Below are 20,100 nucleotides of genomic sequence, written 5' to 3'. Positions count from 1 at the left end.
AACTTGGCTCTTCTTGGGAGAGCAGCAATTGTGGTTAACAGCTGAGCTATCTTTGCAACCCTCATTTTATTTTTTTTAAGCTGCTGTAATTACAGGGTTGGGGGTGTAACTCAGGCAGTGGAGTGCTTGCCTAGCATGCATGGTTATATCTCCAGTATAAATCAAGCGTGGTGGTAAATGGCTGTAATCTTTAAAAGCAGGGGGATCAGAAGTTCAAGTTCATCCTCTGCTACAGAGTGAGTGTGGAACCAGCCTGGGTTACATGAGACCTTAACACACACACACACACACACACACACACACACACACACACACACACACACACTATAATTCAGATATGGTTGTCAACTTTACCTTCTCCATACTTTCCCCATCCTCTGTAGAACCACTGAGAAAATTATTCCTGCCAGCATCACCTATACTCCAGAAGTTTTACCAGTTGAACCAAAGAAATCAACAAGAAAGGGCCACCACGTGCATGTGTCCAGCCATGTCTTCCCTGCAGAAGCAAGTAAGTGTTAGTCAAATTTTCTTTGAACCACCAGCTCCCAAATGACACAGAGACTTTTTATTAATTCTGAAAGTTTGGCCTTAGCTTAGCTTAGGCTTGTTCCCAACTAGTTCTTATAACTTAAATTAACCTATTTGTATTCATCTATGTTTTGCCACATGGCTCATTACCTCTGCTCAGTACCATGCATCCTACTTCCTCCATGTCTGGCTGGTGAATTGTCCCCCTCTTCTTCCCAGAGTTCCTATCTCTGCCTGCCTGGAAGTCTTGCCTAGCTTCTCCTGCCAAGCTATTGGCCATTCAGCTCTTTATTATACCAATCAGAAGGTGCCTTGGCAGAGACACATCTTCACAGTGTACAAAAAGATATCCCACATTTCCCCCTTTTTGTCGAAATAAAAAGGAAAGGTTTTAACTCTACATAGTAAAACTATATACAATAAGAACAATTATCAGGTAAGAATTACCTTCACAATGTTCAATCCATTTGTATTTGGCAAATTTGGAAAATGTACTATATTACCTACTATATTTTGGTGAGTTCAAAGTTTTATACCTAAATCACTTTCTATCATAACTTGTATTACCAGTCTAAAAATATCCTTTAGACCTTAAAACATTTTCTTAGATAAACAATTTAAGTATTTATGTCTCTCAACCTTATTCATGTTACATCTCTTTTGTAAGTTTCTTTTCTGAATTTGGTAACAAAGAAAAGAGTAAAATTATAACTGTGTAGGTTTCAGCCCCCATCAGAGACCCCAGAAGGACAACATATTGCCTGAGTAAACAGGAAGTACAGAGCAAACAACTTCCAAAACTACAGAAATGACAGGGACAGCTGGCTGCCTGGACAGTCACCCAAGGTTCCTCTGAAACATTGAGGTATCCATCTTTGACCTATAGGCCTAGAATATCTGACAGACTTTTCTGTGAAGCAGGAATTTTGAAGGACTGTCCTACCTTGTCTTGGCAAAGTTTGGCAGTTGCCTTCTTTTGTGTTCTGCTTGTCCAATTTGGACAGCATACTGTCAGCAGTCGAGTCAAGGGCAGTTTCTTGCCCAGTGGATAACTTTGCCACAATGAAAGCAAACTCCATATGGAGGTTCTTCAATGCCCATCATCTTCTCTGAAGTAGATTGTTGCTGCCAGGAGCAGACATGTCTCACTGTCAAGAAAAGTCTTATGCTATTAAAACATCTTAAATACCATATTCTGTAGATCTCTGAAGTGTTTGAAGACCACCTATATATCTAAAATACATGAGGCTAAATAAAGCCGATTTCTGCCTACATCTAAATTCTTACAACAAGTTTGATTGCCATCTTAATTAACCTAAACAGTTTGTAATAATAGCTTTCAAGGATTAAAATTTTACATTACAATTTTAAATGAGTTGCATAGTCACAAACTCTTGCAGTATGTTGTAACAAAAATAACCTTAAATTTGTATCAATATACAAAACTCCATGCCAATGTAAAATATTTAAGACTAGTAGTTGCTTTTTAGTCTAAAAGTATATTCAGTAATCTACCCTTTTATCCTATCATTACTATAGCTCCCTGAATCTAACTTCCTTTGCTTAGTTTCCTCCCTGACCATGACCAATAACAACTTGCAATAACCTCCCTAAACAATGACAAACATCCACAACCCACTGAACAACCAAAAGACACCCACCCCGCCTCTCAGGAATGTGGGCATCATGTTCTTAAAATTACTTCCTGTTGTCTGGGGGTGATAACATCTTTAGAGGACCCTGAGGAAATTTGGATAACGGTCAAGTCCTGAGAGAGCTAGCTGTATCGTTTTTTCTGTCCAGTCTCCATGTGATAAAAAGTGAAGAGCTTATCTGGAGTCCTGGCTGGAGTAGTCTGTGAGGCTGGACCATCTCAGCTAGCACCTTTTTTTGGAGACAGGGTTTCTCTGTGTAGTTTTGGTGCCTGTCCTGGATCTTGCTCTGTAGACCAGGCTGGGCTTCAACTCATGGAGATCCACCTGGCTCTGCCTATGACTGCTGGGATTAAAGGCGTGTGCCACCACCGCCCAGCTCAGCTAGCAGCTTTGAAGTTGTTCCGGATGCAGATTTTTGAGGAAACTGCAACAGAGGCATTCTGGGAGGCTAGATCACCTGGGCTGCTTGTCTTGTCTTCATTGACATCTGGTCCCTTTGTTCTGAAAACACACAGACTTTTAAAGGTGACATAGATATCTGCATTAGCACAAGTATGAAATGTGCAGTGTGCACAGATCTGCTAAAGATGATTCTCTGTTCTATGTTTGAGCAGGTAAAAGGCATCTGTCAACTTACAAGTCCATTTGGACTGAATAACCAAATTGTAATATAAATCTTCATCCATGCCATGAGGACTCTGTAGCCAACAAGCTTTATCATATCTCATCCAGTCTCAGAGCTGTTCCCATGTAGAGGGATCAGCATATACATCACCTGTCTTGTAGTTTTTCTTGGTTTCTTCTTCTTCTATGTCTGTAGCCAAGAGTTTCAGGAGGTTTCCCCCAGTAAAATCTGATCTTTATTGATTTTGAAGAAATCCATAGCTTTTCATTTCCTGCGGAAGCAAAGGCATAGCCTCTCCCCTGACACAACACATGTCCTAACTTCCATTCTGAAGTTAAGACATCCTTAAAATATAGGATGATATAATTTGGTATTTTTTCCACAATCTAATATCTCTCAGCAGCTGTTGCTTTTTGTTCATTAGTATTTTAAAATTTTAAAAATAATAAAGCACTATATAGGATGCAGACTTCCTGTGTTATAATATTTCTCATCCTTACACTACTCATTCTTTTTATAATTACTTTATTATTTTTAAACTATTTATTGTTTCTCTATGGCTGTCTTTACCCATTTTCTTTTCTTTCTTCAGCACCTAAACACATTTTCAAGCATACTGCATCTGATCAGATGTTTTCTTGATTTGGATCTGGCTTTTTTATGTGGCTTTCTGCCTGTGTGAGCCAAGCCTTAAAGGGCCAGGCTACCCTCTGTAGGCTCTGCTTAGCCTATGGCACTGGTGTCTGGCTCTGCCCCTCATCAGGCTACCCCACTGGTTCTGGGCCACAGCCACTGTTTGCCTTTCCATGAGAGCCTAGCCTCATGCCCATGGGCACCTGCTGGGAGCCATGTTTATCCACCTGGGAAATTGCTAGGCTGAACTGTGGGAGGCATTTCTACCTAATCTCCCCCCACCTCCACCCCCACCCAGAGTATTGAATCAGCTGCTCACAGTCCCTATGCTTGGATTTATGGGCCTCCATGTTGGACACCAAATGCAGTCGGATTTTCTTTGGACCACCAGCTCCCAAATAATGACACAGAGACTTCTTATTAATTATGAAAACTTGGTCTTAGCTTAGGCTTGTTCCCAACTAGCTCTTTTAAATCAACCCATTTATATTCATCTATATTCTGCCATGTGGCTTGTTACCTCTGCTCAGTACCATGTGTCCCACTTCCTCCATGTCTGGTGGGTGAATCCCCCTCCCTTCTCCCCAGAGTTCCTATCTCTACCCAGAAGTCCCACCTATCCTTTCCTGCCTAGCTATTGGCTGTTCATCTCTTTATTAAACCAATAAGGAGGTGCCTTGGCAGAGACACATCTTCACAGTGAATAAAAGATTATCCCACAACAAGTAGGCCATCAGAGAACCCCGGCAGGAGACCCTGGGGGCCACTCCACCTCCTCTGCATCAGTGGGTAGGAAGGATGCTCCAGTGAATTGTCACCTGATACCTGCAGGGCTTCTGCAGAGACAAGGCTTCCCCACTGAAGCACCAGTGTGTGCTAGTCACAGGGTTAGAGGGCCAGGGGAAGGGCTATAACATCTGGCTCAGTTACCTAGACTCTGATTGCCCTGTCGCCACCCAAGATGGTGAGGGACCCTTGATGTCTCACGCCACAAGCAAGGCCCACTGAGTTGTCCTCAAACTCCAGCCCAAATATGACAATTTTTATGTTCTCCACAGTCCCCTAAGTCCAGCCACAAGCAGGAGGCAGCTAACTCCCCTCAGACCCCAGCAGCCTGCCTTGCCTTGGGTCAGCTTTAGCATTCCTCTATGTGCCCGTCAGGGACAAAGGAAAGTCCCCAAGGAAAGTCCCTGATGGAGTTGTAGCAAGAAGTAAAAAATGAGAAAATAAAGAAATTCAAAGATTTTCATGTGTGATTTTGCACAGAGAACAGTATCTTGTTCTCTTTTTGCCACACTCAAAAGGAAGGGAGAGTCAGGTGTTGTGAAATCCTAGTACTTCAAAACCGGAGGCAGGAGGATGATGAATGTGAAGCTAGCATGGAAGGAAGAATAGGAAGGGAGGAGGGAGGGAGGGAGGAAAAAAGAAGGGGGAGGAAGGAAAGAGGGAAGGAACAGGAAGCCAAAAGAAGATTACTCCAAACAGTTAGCATTAATTAATTAATGAACTAATTAATTAATTAATTAGCTCATTAATTAATTAGAGTAGAATCAATGCCTCAGTCCACTGATGACTGGCTAATTGGACTGTGGAACACCCACACCACAGAGACTAAGCCTTCAGGGAAGGATGTAAGAGCAGATGTCGCACTGAGGGACAAAGGCTTGGCACATAGGCAAGCGTCGAGAGCTTACTATAAAGCTTCTGGACTAGACGGATCCAGACAGGAGGTGGACCAGCAGGTCTGAGGGTGGAGGGGTATTAGGGTGTGGAAGATTGGACTTGATTTAAGGTTGCCTGGGGTGATGGAAATGTTATGGAATTGATGGTAAAAGTAGCTTAAGCCGGTGAATAAGTTCACACTCACCCAGTCATAAGCTTCGAGAAAGGTGAACTTCTGCCCACATGAGGTCTTTTCTTTTTAAAATGTTAAGATTTTACTTACAAAGCTTCTTGTACAGCGAGCTAAAAACGTTAGAATTGTCATGTAAGTGGTAGCTGGAGACATCACCTCGCCCATCCTAGCTACCATGCTATAGCAAGTCTTAAACCTCTCTTTACCCAAACGGGAGGTGTGGAAGGAAAGAACACCCTCAAGCAAGACAGTGGTACCTCTCCCATGTCAACCTCATGGGTGTGTATTTGATGGGGCCAGGAGATAATGACAGCTGTAACACCAGGGACAGGAACACACCTGGAAAACACCCTGGGACATAAGCAGGGTGGTTGAGGCTCTGAGTGTATACTGCCATCTTCTTTCTGCACTTTCCAATCCATCCCGGATGGCTTTCCTCTGTGTGGTTTCCCTCTGCTGCAGCAGCTGACCCTGCCAGGTGCTCTGGTACATTCCTTCCTCGGGTTAGCGACCGGCTCAGACAGCCTACAGTTTGCCACTGTCCACAGTAGAGCTGGGCACCCTTGGGCAGCAGGCAGACCTTGAGGGGCTCAAGAATCCCTGGAGCAGGGGCTGCATGTTCAGGGGATGCTTGAGGTGCAAATTTGCACTCCTTGGAGTGCACACTCCATCTGGAGTGTGGTTCTCAGTGCAGCAGCCTGGAGCCCAGAGGATATTGTCCTTGACATCTCCATGCCCAGGTAGGTGGGCACCTGAAGGGAATAGGAGATGACTCCTTGGAATATTCTGAGAGGTAGAGACATCACTCAGCCACTAGGGGCCAGTGCAGCCTGGAGATCGGTCCTAGGCAGGGTGTACTAACCATGAATATTGGGGACCTAAGGAGGCAAAAGCTAGGGAAGGTGTGCAGTAGGGGTGAGGAATACATTGTCTTCCCTCTCCACCCAGAGGGATTACAAGGAGGTTCTGGACATGAAGTGAGTTGCCCTGTATTCATCCCATTTACAGTCAGTGGGGAGACTGCATTTCTGCTTAGGCCGTTATACAGGTGGGTCAGGGGCTGGCATCTCGGGGACACCTGAGAGAGCCAGTCCCATCGGTCCTATGCAGGGACCCGGAGTAGCCACACCTGTGCTGGAGTAGAATGGTGGTGCCAATGTTTGGACTGGTTCTGGTGCCTTGCTAGCAGGAATTTTTATTTTTTTCCTTTTTTGTCATGAGTTATCCCAGTCTCTCAGAGGAGCCAGGCCAGAAGACATGGGTGATTAGGATCTAAATCCCTTCATTCTCCTGCCTCTATTAGCATCCTAATTAATTCAGGGCTCAGTTTTTGTTGCATGTTGCAACTTTCACGATTTTCCATGAATCGAACCCCACCAAACCATGAGAGGGCCAGGGCCTGGTGGGTGGTGGATGGACCCAGCTCTGTTCTCCCAAGAACAGCGGATTCTAAAAGCAGAGGAGTGGATCACACCGCACCTGGACTCACCCTGCAGGATGGTCTCTAGGGGGTGTGTGGGGGTGTTTGCTGTTCAAAAGCTGGCTCAGAAATGCAGCATGTAAGGAACCGAGGCCAGAGTTCATGTGGGTCTCAATTCAAGCCCCCCACAGAGAGTACTTTGAACACACACTCAACTCTAGAAATTCATAGTTTCTGCTTATTATTTTTTATTGTTTCTATTTTTAAAAACACTTGACTTCATACAAAATACCTTGGGGTGCTTGCAAGATAGAAACATCAGTTACAGCCCCCTGCTCCCCTGAGAACGGTGGCAGCAATCTCACACACGTCAATCATCAGGAACAGGTGGCCTCATGTAGTCATCTCAAGGGGTCAGTTCAAGAAGGGCATGGGCCGCTCCAAGGCTTCTCTTCAGCCTCCTGTGACACACCAATACAAGGAGACCCTAAGAGTCAAAGGAGGCCACAGAGGGCTTGTAATGTAAAGGAGAGCACCTTGCTCAAAGCCACCTTGAAAACCAAAGACATTTGAGCAAGATAGTGGCCAGCTAGAAACCCAGGCTAGGGGACATCCTCCAGGCTGTACCCAATGAGGCCACTTCCCACTTTACTCCACATCCCTCTACAAAGCCCCAGGCATATGCCTTCTTTTCAGTAAGTACCTGGTGGACTGGGTCATGGCCTAGCACAGACTCAGTGGGAAATGGGATAAAAGCCTAAAGCTACAGCCTCTCTCTCCTTGGTCTCGGACATATGATAAAGTGTGTACTCTAGCATGTAGCCATATGCCCAGGCCCTGATAGATGACATTCGTTTTCACAAGGAGTCTGCATATTTTATTAATAATAATAATAATAATAATAATAATAATAATAATATAATATTAGTGCTGGGACTAGAAGCCAAGGCCTAGAGCATGCTACGCAAGCGCTCTACCTCCACCACTGAACCACACCCCATTTCTGTCCCTAGGATGCTACTGGACCACCCTGCAACCCCATCACAAGCCACAGCCTGTCTGCTTATCCCTTCCCCTTTGCACTCTTTCCCTGTGCACACTGTGGACCTGAGTGTGCACAGGGAAAGTGTGCAGCACGTGCAGTTGGTGGCACCATGAAACCAACTCTGCCAGGACCTGCAGGTTCAGAAAAGGGGCACCTGCTGCCCCCACCCGATGGACAGGGGCTTGCTCCTGACCTGTCTGTGAACAGAAAACTCTTGTCTGTTGGCCTCTGCTGACAGCATTTCAATCCAGTTTGCCCTTGTGGTCTGGCCTGGTTGCTGGGACCAGGAAATGTTAACTCGCAGCTTGCAGGTGTCCGATTCCAGGAAAAGCACCCACACCCAACTTACTCGCTACATTTGAATTCCGTTTATTTAAACCCAACCCACCCTATTTAAAGCCCTATTGCAACATGCACTGCGGTGGCAGTGTGTGTGTGTGTGTGTGTGTGTGTGTGTGTGTTCTCCAGCTTTCTCCCTCCCACATCAGGGAGCTCTTCTTCTTGAGGTTCCAGGACCTTGACTTTATTTATTACCAGTCAAGTGCAAATGCACACCCAGGAGTCGTCTGGGGTAGAGTGGTCCTGGCCCCGTTCTTTCCCGGCTCTCCTCACACACGTTTCTACAACAGGGCTCCCAAGCTTTACAAGGGTCCAAAACAACTTTTTTTTTTTTTTTTTTTTTTTTTTTTTTAAGGTCAGTATTATGTCCTCAATTGTTGCCGGTGGGAAGAAAGGATCGTTTTCAGCAACTGGGGAAACCTGGAGGCACATCTATGATACGTGTTATAAATGCTGATGGGAGATCCCTTGACTCATTTCTAAAGCCATTCTGTCCTCTGTTGCCACCATGCTGGGCCCTGACTGCATTGAAACCCCAACTCTGATGGTGACCAAGCAGCCTTCAGAGGCCTTCAACTGCTCCCAGGAGGAATCTTTCAAAGGCAAGAGGCCTGCCCCAGTGTGTCCATGACTGGGGCTGTTGTGGGCTTAGACCCCATTCAAGGGGGTGGGGAAAATGTTGCAAAGCTCCGCCTCTCCCCTCCCAAGTTCTAGGCACTGCCTCCAAGGTGTGCTCCTTAGGAGTCGGGGCGTTGTCTTGCATATCTAAAGCCACGCCCCACCCTTTCACGAAGGGCGTGAGTGATTGTCTCATCTTCGCAGGCTCTCAGGCCTCTTCCCCTTGTTTTCCTCAAGCCCTCATAGAGCTTGACCCCGCGTGGTTGCTTGTCCCCTGATGGGCAGTAACTAGTAGTTTGGTGACAGGTGGCGGCCCCCACCAATGTTTAGCCCCCACAGCATGCGCTGTCACCTCCAAACCAGATTCTTTTTCTTTCCATTTAAAAGTTAAACTTTAAAGTGGCACCCGAATCCGGTTAGCTGCCCATTAGATTTCAAAATCTAAGGAACTTTGCGCTAGAGTCAAGCTTTTTAGCCACCATGTGTCTCGAATCTAACAGTCCCCAGTCCCCTGCTACTGCCTAGACTACCGAAGTCCTCCGGCATCTCTGTGTCTTGCAACCCTGGGTCTACCCCTCAAGACGCCAGGGACGGCTATCTCGATGATCAGCCCTGCCAGGTGCGGTGAGAGGCTTTGGACTGCACTCGACCCCGGGGGGAACTATGCCAGTGCCTCAGTGGCATACGCGGTCCGGGACCCTAGGGCAGTAGTTGAGCGCCAGTCTCCCAGGGCCCCGCCTCCCGCGGAGGCTGGGTGGGGAGGCCGCAAAGGAGGGGGCCGAACCCCAGCCCCCGCCCGGGCCGCGCCCCCACGTCTCCATGGAGATCATCCGGGCGCGCACCTCCCGGCTGGCTCCCGCTTCCCACCACCTCCATTCCCGGCCCAGGGCTGAACAATGAGAGACTGGGAAGGGGCGGGGCGGGGCCGGGGGCGGGGAGAGCGCGGGCGGCGGGGGCACAGGCGAAACACACCGCCCAGCCAGCAAAAGCCGCCTAGGTCTGCAGGCCGTGCGGTGATCGCAGCCCCCGCCCCGCCCCGGGCCCGCCCAGCTTCCCACGCCCGCCCAGCCGAGTCGGTGCTGGGGCCACCTGGAGCCGCCTGGAGCCAGCGCTGCTGCTGCAGGTTGATGCGCGGCGCCCTCCCGGGACGCGCGGAGGAGCCATCTTGAAACCAACTTGGCAAACTTTCGCAAAGTGCTCTCGAAGTGGAAGCTGCGCGGGAGGCCGGGCGCGCGGCCCCCGGTGTCCTCGCCAGGGCCCCCGGGGAGGCAGAGCGCGGGCCGCCCCGAGGGCCCGGCGCCGGGCGCGCGGGAGCCGCCCCCCGGCTGTGCCGGGTGGATGCGGAGGTGCGCCGGGTGCATGGATTGTGCTCCGGCGCCCGGCTCGGGCTGCGGCTCCGGGCCATGGCGCCGTCACCGCCGCGCGTGCTGCCCGCGCTGGTATTGCTGGCCGCCGCCGCCCTGCCTGCTCTGGGGCTGGGAGCAGCCGCCTGGGAGCTGCGGGTGCCCGGCGGGGCCCGCGCCTTCGCCCTCCGACCAGGCTGGATCTACAGGTTGGATACCGCGCGCACATCTCGGGAGCTGCTGGACGTGAGCCGTGAGGGACTGGCGGCGGGTCGGCGGCGTGGGCCAAGCTCGGGGACTCGGGACTGTGCGCGCTTGACAGGGAGGCTGCTGCCGCTGCAGGTCCGATTGGTCACCCGCGACTCCCCGACGGCCCCGAGCCTGGTACTGAGGGCGCGCGCCTACGGTGCCCGCTGTGGGGTCCGGCTGCGGCGCCGCTCAGTCCGCGGTGCGGAGGTGCGCTCTCGAGCGGTCCGCTCCGTGCCCGGGCTCGGTGATGCGCTCTGCTTCCCGGCCCCAGGCGGCGGCGCAGCCTCACTGTCTTCGGTGCTCGAGGCCATCACCACTTTCCCCGCCTGCAGCTGCCCGCCGCTGGCCGGGACCCGCTGCAAGCGCGGACCCATCTGCCTGCCGCCGGGAGGCTCAGCGGGCTTGCGCCTGGTGTGCGCCCTGGGCCGCGCGGCTGGCGCCGTCTGGGTAGAACTGGTAATAGAGGCGACCTCCGGGACGCCCTCAGAGTCGCCCTCGGTGTCGCCATCGTCGCCTAGCCTGCCCCAGGCCCGGGCGGGGGCGGGGGCGGGGGCGGGGGCGGTGCGACGGTCCAGGCGGGGCGCGGGCAGCAGCACGAGCCCGCAGTTCCCGCTGCCCAGCTACCAGGTGTCAGTGCCTGAGAACGAGCCCGCGGGCACTGCGGTCATAGAACTGCGCGCACACGACCCAGATGAAGGCGAAGCCGGACGCCTGAGTTACCAGATGGAGGCGCTGTTCGATGAGCGCTCCAATGGCTACTTCCTCATCGACGCGGCCACGGGCGCAGTGACCACAGCCCGCGCCCTGGACCGCGAGACCAAGGACACTCACGTACTTAAAGTTAGTGCTGTGGACCACGGCTCCCCGCGGCGCTCAGCTGCCACCTACCTCACCGTAACTGTCAGTGACACTAACGACCACAGCCCAGTCTTTGAGCAGTCTGAGTATCGAGAGCGAATTCGAGAGAACCTCGAGGTGGGCTATGAGGTGTTAACCATCCGTGCCACCGACGGGGATGCGCCTTCCAACGCCAATATGCGCTACCGTCTGCTGGAGGGCGCGGGTGGTGTCTTTGAGATAGACGCACGATCCGGTGTGGTGCGCACCCGGGCTGTGGTGGACCGGGAGGAGGCGGCTGAGTACCAGCTGCTGGTGGAGGCCAATGACCAGGGTCGAAATCCAGGCCCACTCAGTGCCTCAGCCACCGTCCACATAGTGGTAGAAGACGAGAATGACAACTACCCCCAGTTCAGTGAGAAGCGCTATGTGGTTCAAGTCCCAGAAGACGTAGCTGTCAACACGGCTGTGCTTCGAGTCCAGGCCACTGACCGGGACCAGGGGCAGAATGCAGCCATACACTACAGCATTGTCAGTGGCAACCTGAAGGGCCAGTTCTACCTGCATTCGCTTAGTGGGAGCCTGGATGTCATCAACCCCCTGGACTTTGAGGCCATCCGGGAGTATACCCTGCGAATCAAGGCGCAGGATGGGGGCCGGCCTCCTCTCATTAATTCCTCAGGGCTGGTCTCAGTGCAGGTGTTAGATGTGAATGACAATGCTCCCATCTTTGTGAGTAGCCCTTTCCAGGCTGCGGTGCTGGAGAATGTGCCCCTGGGCCACTCGGTGCTGCACATCCAAGCAGTGGATGCGGATGCAGGGGAGAATGCCAGGCTGCAGTATCGCCTGGTGGACACAGCGCCTATCTTGGGGGGCAGCAGTGTTGACCCTGAGAACCCTGCCTCTGCTCCAGACTTCCCCTTCCAGATCCATAACAGCTCTGGTTGGATTACTGTGTGTGCGGAGTTGGACCGTGAGGAAATAGAACACTATAGCTTTGGGGTAGAAGCTGTGGACCATGGCTCACCACCCATGAGCTCCTCCGCCAGTGTGTCCATCACAGTGCTGGATGTAAACGATAATGATCCAATGTTCACACAGCCTGTGTATGAGCTGCGTTTGAATGAGGATGCAGCTGTGGGGAGCAGTGTGCTGACCCTCAGAGCCCGAGACCGGGATGCCAACAGTGTGATCACCTACCAGCTGACAGGCGGCAACACCCGGAACCGCTTTGCACTCAGCAGCCAGAGTGGTGGTGGCCTCATCACCTTGGCCCTGCCTCTGGACTACAAGCAGGAACGGCAGTATGTGCTGGCTGTGACTGCATCCGATGGCACACGTTCACACACTGCACAGGTCTTTATCAATGTCACTGATGCCAATACCCACAGGCCGGTCTTCCAGAGCTCCCACTACACAGTTAGTGTTAGTGAAGACCGGCCCGTGGGCACCTCCATTGCCACCATCAGTGCCACAGATGAAGATACGGGTGAGAATGCCCGCATCACCTATGTGCTAGAGGATCCAGTACCACAGTTCAGAATTGACCCAGACACCGGCACCATCTATACCATGACGGAGCTTGACTATGAGGACCAGGCTGCCTACACACTGGCCATCACAGCTCAGGACAATGGCATTCCTCAGAAGTCAGACACCACCTCTCTGGAGATCCTTATCCTCGATGCCAACGACAATGCGCCCAGATTCCTGCGGGATTTCTACCAGGGTTCTGTTTTCGAGGATGCCCCCCCATCTACAAGTGTCCTCCAGGTCTCTGCTACTGACAGGGACTCGGGCCCTAATGGCCGCCTCCTATACACTTTCCAGGGTGGGGATGATGGTGATGGAGACTTCTACATCGAGCCCACGTCTGGTGTGATCCGTACCCAGCGCCGGCTGGACAGAGAGAATGTGGCCGTGTACAACCTTCACGCTCTAGCTGTAGATCGGGGGAACCCTAACCCCCTTAGTGCTTCAGTGGAAATCCAGGTGACTGTCTTGGACATCAACGACAACCCCCCAGTGTTTGAGAAGGATGAGCTAGAGCTGTTTGTGGAGGAGAACAGCCCTGTGGGTTCAGTGGTGGCAAGAATAAGGGCCAGCGACCCCGATGAAGGTCCCAACGCCCAGATTATGTATCAGATCGTGGAGGGCAATGTGCCTGAGGTCTTCCAGCTGGACCTACTGAGTGGCGACCTCCGTGCCCTGGTCGAGCTGGATTTTGAGGTCCGGAGGGACTATATGTTGGTGGTGCAGGCCACATCTGCTCCTCTAGTAAGCCGGGCGACCGTGCACATCCGTCTCCTGGACCAGAATGACAATCCACCCGAGCTGCCTGACTTCCAGATCCTCTTCAACAACTATGTCACCAACAAGTCCAATAGCTTCCCCAGTGGTGTGATCGGCCGCATCCCAGCCCATGACCCCGACCTATCCGACAGCCTCAACTACACCTTTCTTCAGGGCAATGAGCTGAGTCTGCTGCTGCTGGATCCCGCCACAGGAGAGCTGCAGCTCAGCAGGGACCTGGACAACAACCGGCCTCTGGAGGCCCTCATGGAGGTGTCTGTGTCAGGTGAGTGGCCTGTGGGGAGGAACTGCTTGCTCCCTTGGGCCTCTTAGAGAGCCTTGGGGACCCGCCAATGGCGGCCAGGGCATGCCTAGACACATTTGGGCAGGGCCCGGGCAACCATCCTGGCATTTGCGGCTATGATTGGTTGCGTGCTGGGGGTGTGCTCCCCACCCCAGGCCCATGGAGGAGGAGGAGGCCCCTCATACTTCTGTCAGCAGTTTTTTCAGGGAGCAGGCCTGGGCTACTTCAAGCTCAAGTGCAAGACTTTCCTGTGCTTTTCCCAAACCATGCTGTTAAAACCTGGCCTCGGGGTTATCCAAGTTGTCTGGTAAGCCTGCTGCATGCATGGCTGTCTGGAAGGATCAAAGGTCACTCCCTGCTCCATGTGCCAATTAGTTCCCCGGGTGGGACCGTTGGAAATTGCTGGATGGTCCCTGAGTCACCCTGTAATATGGCTGGTGTTCCCTTGGTCTAGCTTTTCTGTCTCCTCTAGATAATAACAATCGGCTCATGTGTGCTGGCTGCCTCTGGGATGGACTCTTTGAAAAGCACAGCCCTGTTTGATCTCGGCTCCTGTCCCTGGACTCGGGCTTGTAATTTGGGAGTTTGTTCATAGGCTGTTCAACGTAGTGTGAGAACCAGCGAGCCTGCAGAGGGGAGGGGCGGGAGGATGAGCCCGAGAGGAGAGGAAATGTCAGCTCAACCATCACAGGCTGTGACAGGGCCTGGGTGCTGGGAGACCCAGCGGAGAGAGGGTTGAGCAGGGGCTAAGGGACAATGAAAGGGCCCCAGTGACTCTGGGAGGGGTTCATGGGTGTGGATGCTGGTTCAGGTAACTGACCAATATACCAGAAAGTATGGCTCAGGTGTGTGGACTCCTGAGTCCATGTTTCATGTGGGCACTAAGTTATGGGATATGGTATCTCCATGGGAACAGGGAAAAACTGAAGGGGTCAATTTGCTACTTGCTCATCCTAGTGTTGGCTGATATCCTGCCCCCCCACCCCCCACCCCCCGCCCCAAGACAGGGTTTCTCTGTGTAGCTTTGGTGCCTGTCCTGGATCTCACTCTGTAGACCAGACTGGCTTTGAACTCACTGAGATCCGTCTGGGTCTGCCTCCTGAGTGCTGGGATTAAAGGTGTGCGCCACCACTGCCTGGCTTGGCTGATATTCTTATGTACTGAGGGCTGGGGGTGACTAGCTTCCCTTCCAATGGTCTCTTAATACTATCTGGGACATCAGGGCTTGGTTTTGAAGCAGTGTGGTGACCCAGCGTGGCTTTGGTCACAGTCTGTCTGTTGGGGAGAAAGTATAGAGATCACTACGGAATGTACTTATAGGTTATTAACCAGGGTTGTGGCGACTCCTGGCAGATTCTGGTTTTCTATGTGGCTATATATCTTCTAGATAAAGTAGAGTAGAAAATTTGGCAAAATGGTCAGGCTTAGATTTGGGAAGAGTGTTAATGGGGAGCAGGTTCATGCTGGGAACAGAGGCATTTGTGTGTCTGCAGTGCCCCCTGTGTGGGCATCTGTGAGACTCGAGGACAGGCTCCCATGGATCGACTCACAAGAAGCTGGTTCATAGTACACGTGTGGGTACATAATCTGACCACAGCTGTGACCCTTCAGGGCTCCTACTGTGTGGTGACCATCACTGATTTTTTTTCTGAGGTTGCTTTCTGCTATGAACCTGTGTGCCTCTCCACATCATGTGTGATAATGATTACATCTGGCTCTGGCTCATACCTCTGGCAACTGGAGTTTTACACACAAAGACCCTGAGGCTCAATGGTGTGAAGCCACACCTTCACAGTGGAGCAGGGGCTCCAGATCAGCATGAAGCCACTTCGTCCTTCCCACTTCCCTTTCTCACCTGAGCTGCTGAACTGACTTTATTCTGCTGTCATTGGGGTGCTTTGTTGGGATATGCATGCTGCCATGCTGCAGCCCTTAGACCATTTGGCTTGTTCCATTCTTTAAAGAAGAGACTCACTGTGACCGCAAGGCCTGCAGGTCTCAACAGCAGGCCTGTGAAGAGACCTAACCAGGCCTCGGTTCCCCGGAGGCGACTCTTATATTTTATTAAGGAACAGTGTGGGAAAGCTGTTGATTCAGCTTCACTCAGCACTGTTTTCAGTGCCGAGTAATTGGCTCCACAGGATTTACAGCCATGCCCTAAAGCCTTTGAAGCGCTATTACCGCCCTGGAGTGCTAGATGTGAGGCCTGGCAGTGATTGGATCTTGTGGGAGCCCTTCCTGGAAGGGCTTTGAGCCCTTGGTCAGGAGAGGAGACCCTTGGCTTGGGGAGGTGCCTCTGGGGGCAGGACCCAGAGGATGTGCAGGATGTTTCCGGATGTGCAGGGGAGGGAGCCCTGGGTCTTGCGTGGTCTTTTTGACTGGAAAATGATTGTTGATGGTTTTGTGGCGCTCCTTAAAGACAAAACAGTTTCTAAAAATTATTTAAGTCTGTATGTGATCATTCAAACAGCGAGCATTCTTGTATGCTGGTCTTTCTAGGTGTTTATTTTCTATGTGGACGTTTGGATGCCATTGTCTATCCTGTGATGGGGACTTTTTCTTATGGGCACTGGGGAAGCCTATGTTGGCCTTTCTCAAGTAACTAGCCAAGAAGCTCAAATGTTGAGGACTTTCCCCTCATTGGTCTTTTAGTGATGCTGACATTCCATTCTGTTCCATTATTTAGTTAGTTAGTGTGTGAATGTGTATGGGTGTAGGGTGCCATGGTGCCCATGTGGAGAACAGACGGCAGCTCTCCTCTTCCACCATGTGAGTCCCAGGAATTGAACTCTGCTTGTCAGTCTTGGTGGCAAGCGTCTTTACCTGATGAGCCTTCTCATAGGCCTCCAACACTGACATTTCTAACACACCTGGAACGTGTAGGTGCCTGTAAGTTCAGGGGCTCAACCTTGTCTTGGAGAACATGGCTGTTGGCAGGAAGGCACAGTTCCTGCCGCGACTATTAATGTGTGTCACGGACTGGTGGATGTGGGAAAAGTAGCATTTGTGGGGTAAAAATGAGTGGCTGATGAGTCATGTCAGACACGTTAGAAGACATCAGAACTCAGCCAAATAATGAGGTTGGGCAACCTCACTATTTGCCCAAGTGGGGAGTGCACGGCACAGAGCCGTCTAGGCTTGATCGGCTTTCCAGAGTGTTTGCCCCAGTTAAATACAGGATATCGAAGTGACTTTTCAATAGGAGATTACAGACAAGGAAATGAGCAGATGGTTGTACCAGGCATGGTCTGGACGCGCCGTGCCGTATTTCCCCTAAAACTCAATAGTTAGCAAAGAATCAGAGGCACTTAAACCACCCCCTCGGCAGAGGTGGCCTCACCGGCTGCCGCTAAACAGCAGGAAGAGTTAGGTACTTTGGGCAACCAGTTAACTGTTTGAGGGCTCTGATAATATGGAGTATTTATTTATTTGTTTGTTTGTTTGTTTGGGACTGAGTCTCTCTATGTAGTCCTGGCTGTCCTGGAACTCATTATGTAGATCGAGACTGGCCTCGAACTCACAGAGATCCACCTGCTTCTGTCTCCTGAGTGCTGGAACTAAAGGTTGGCACCACCACGCCCAGCTAGTGTTTATTATTGAATACCTACTGTGTGCAAAATCTGGATGAGTCAGTGTAGCCCCAGACCGTACAGAGATGGATGGAGATAGATAGATAGGCACAGAGGGCAGGGAGGACTGGAGGAATAATGGAGGAGAGGGACTGTCCAGTGTGGACCGGGCTGCAGATGCCTGGTGGGGAGACCTGGAGTGTCAGGCTTCCTTCTGTCTGGAGAAGGCTGACCATAGGCGCCATCAGCTTTATCTAGGGCGTTTAGAGCAACGGCTGTGCCTTGTCCCACCTGCTGCTGCTGGGGATATGAAGGAAGGAGACTAGAGGAAGTTCAGGAGGCTGGTCTCGCCCCTTGAGGGTGTGCCCATGGAGTGTGATTGGAAGGGCAAGGATGTGCCAGGCTAGGACATCAGATGCCAGAAGATGAGAACGTCAATGGCAGTTGGCTGCTCTGTGTCGGGAACTCTCTCCCCAGGCCTGTCAGGGCCTATTCCGTTCTCGAGCCGCTGCTTCATGATGCAGACAATACTGTCAGCTTCCCATCCCAGTGATAAGCAAGGGCAAGGTGCACAGGGCGCTTAGCCTGTGGCTGGCAGTAGGGTCTGGTAATACACAAGATGTGTATTCAGGACAGGGCCCAGGTCTCCCTTTGAGAACCACAGCCTGAGTGGACTGGCAGCTGGAAAGGGCTGTGTGAATTGGACCAGGAAGGGACACACAGAGAAGAATGGAGGGGGTGACCAATGGCACATGGAGTCAGGGAGTCGAGGTTAGGGATATGACTAAGGTGAGCCTGGTGCAGGTCCTTGTATTTCCGTAAGAGCTGGTGAATAGGTGACACCATTTCTGGGGGGTAAGGTATAGAAAGGGCTAAGTCTTGGTTGGGGGTGAAGGGTGGGGGCGAGGCACGATGCCAAGGTGAGGTCAAGAAAGGATGACAGCATGCACAGGCTGTCATGCAAATGTTTACCTGCTGAGGGGCCTGGCAGTACCTTCAGGGGTTTTGGGAGTTGGGGTGTTATCACTGCTGGGGAGTAGTGCTCTGTCACTTTGGGTCATTGCATAAGGAGGAGGGGCCTGGGATGTGGCCCAACCACCAGCCACAGGGTACCTGGGTCCATCTGGACACTTACCTCAGCGCCAGGTATAGTGGCAAGGCAGATGGAACTCAGTGGAGTGACCTGCTGGCCCTTGACAGCAGTCAGAGAAGGATATGGCGACATGCCTTGAAAGTGGTCCACGCTCCTGGTGACACCAGAACTCCTTCAGGATCTGCTGTCACCATTGAAAAGACCACTTAGGTTTGGGCTGACTCACTTCTCTCAGAATCCTGTTAGGGAAGTAGATAGGTGGAAGGTGGGGGCCCCTGGCAACAATGTGTGTGCCTGGGGCGTGGTGTGTGGCCCTGTGCCATGGGCCTCTGTCCCTGCCAGCACTAGGATTCAAACAGGTAGATCTTATCGTGTGAGGCAGAGCATGTGGAAAATACTCATAAGTTTGGCATGACTCTTTCAGCTTGTAGCCTTGGGGGAAATAGTTTACTAAGGTTTTTTTTTTTCCCCCTGTAACTTGAACACAGGTTCAAATAATGTTCAGAATTAAATTCTTGGTTTAGTGTGGGGAGGGGGTACAGTGAAAGGCCTTGGCTTCCTGCTGCCTCCTAACATGGCGACCTGTGCTTGAATGGGTAAGAAGAGGCCACCCGAGGAGACATGGAGGGCTGGATCCTTCACTGCAAGGGTCTGAGAGACCAGCTGCTCAGCCAACCTGTGTGGATTGTTTCTGGAATGAGCCAGCCATGCATCTGAAGGGGTTCCAGGGCAGAGCTCCTGCTAGGTCAGGGATCTGCAGGCCTCCACACAGGGGATTGAAGGCGAGGGCACCCCCCAAGACATCTTCAGTTCTTTGTGTGCAGGGGGACTTGGCCATGAAGGACAGGGCTATGCATCCCCTCCCCCCCAGGAAACGGTGGTCAATTCTCACACATATACTTCTGGTAAGAACCTGGGGACACTTGGATCCACTTATTTTTGGGGATGTGACATTCCAAAGGTGCGAAAGTCCATACCGTCTCCTTGTCACTGTCGCTGCTCTAGGGTCTGATCTCTTGAAGACCAGGAGAAAGGCCAGGGGTCCTTGTGTACACACACACACACACACACACACACACACACACACACACACACACACACACACACCCAGGGTCCACTTTAGATAGGGTCCACTCCAGCCAGTCCAACACAATTTTAATTCCTTCCAGTGGCAATGGGGGGCAGACATCCTGCAATCCTGCAGCACACAGAGGGTTTCTGGGAGACAGTCTCATTTGGGGGGGCTTGAATGTGTGTGTCCCCAGTACCTCAGGATCCCGTGTAAGGGACAGGAGTCGTGCTGACTCTTAGCTCCTTAGACTGGTCAGCTGACACCAGGTGTCCAATGTGCACAGTATATGACATGTCACATTCCAGAGCTGTTGGAATAGGTATATTGTCTTGGGGGGGGGGCATTGTGCCTGCATTTTCCTGGGGTGCTGCTGCTCATGAAAGTGCACTTTGGGTAAGCAGGCGAGCCCTGAGTGCCTGTGGCTTTTCCATCAGAGTGACAGCTTAGCTCCCAATTTTCTGGACATGGAGATAGCCTCATGCCCCCAGGTCGCTATACAGATGGCGAATGTCAGAGGAGAGGTAAAGCGTGGCTCCCCTAGGCCATACCAGCCTCTTTTCTCTGTCCCTGCATTGGTTTTTCCTGGCTTCCTGTCAGCCGTGGGGTTGCTCTGCTGGGGC

General features: G+C 51.7%; 1 protein-coding gene across 3 annotated transcripts in view; it reads left to right on the top strand.

Annotated features, from left to right (window-relative positions):
- Positions 1 to 10,002: 10,002 nt before the first annotated feature.
- Positions 10,003 to 20,100, top strand: part of Celsr1 (cadherin EGF LAG seven-pass G-type receptor 1) — a 142,009-nt gene continuing 131,911 nt past the window's right edge. For all 3 annotated transcript variants that reach the window (XM_052748569.1, XM_052748570.1, XM_052748568.1), the window contains exon 1: positions 10,003 to 13,728. In XM_052748569.1, coding sequence (XP_052604529.1) covers positions 10,125 to 13,728 — 3,604 coding nt within the window. In that variant the 5' untranslated portion in view covers positions 10,003 to 10,124. The remainder of the gene's footprint in view (positions 13,729 to 20,100) is intronic.

Source organism: Peromyscus californicus, unplaced genomic scaffold, assembly GCF_007827085.1.
Source record: "Peromyscus californicus insignis strain IS unplaced genomic scaffold, ASM782708v3 Scaffold_20__1_contigs__length_68692818, whole genome shotgun sequence".
NCBI classification, from domain to species: Eukaryota; Metazoa; Chordata; class Mammalia; order Rodentia; family Cricetidae; genus Peromyscus; species Peromyscus californicus.
This window is presented reverse-complemented; position numbering and strand designations above follow the sequence as displayed.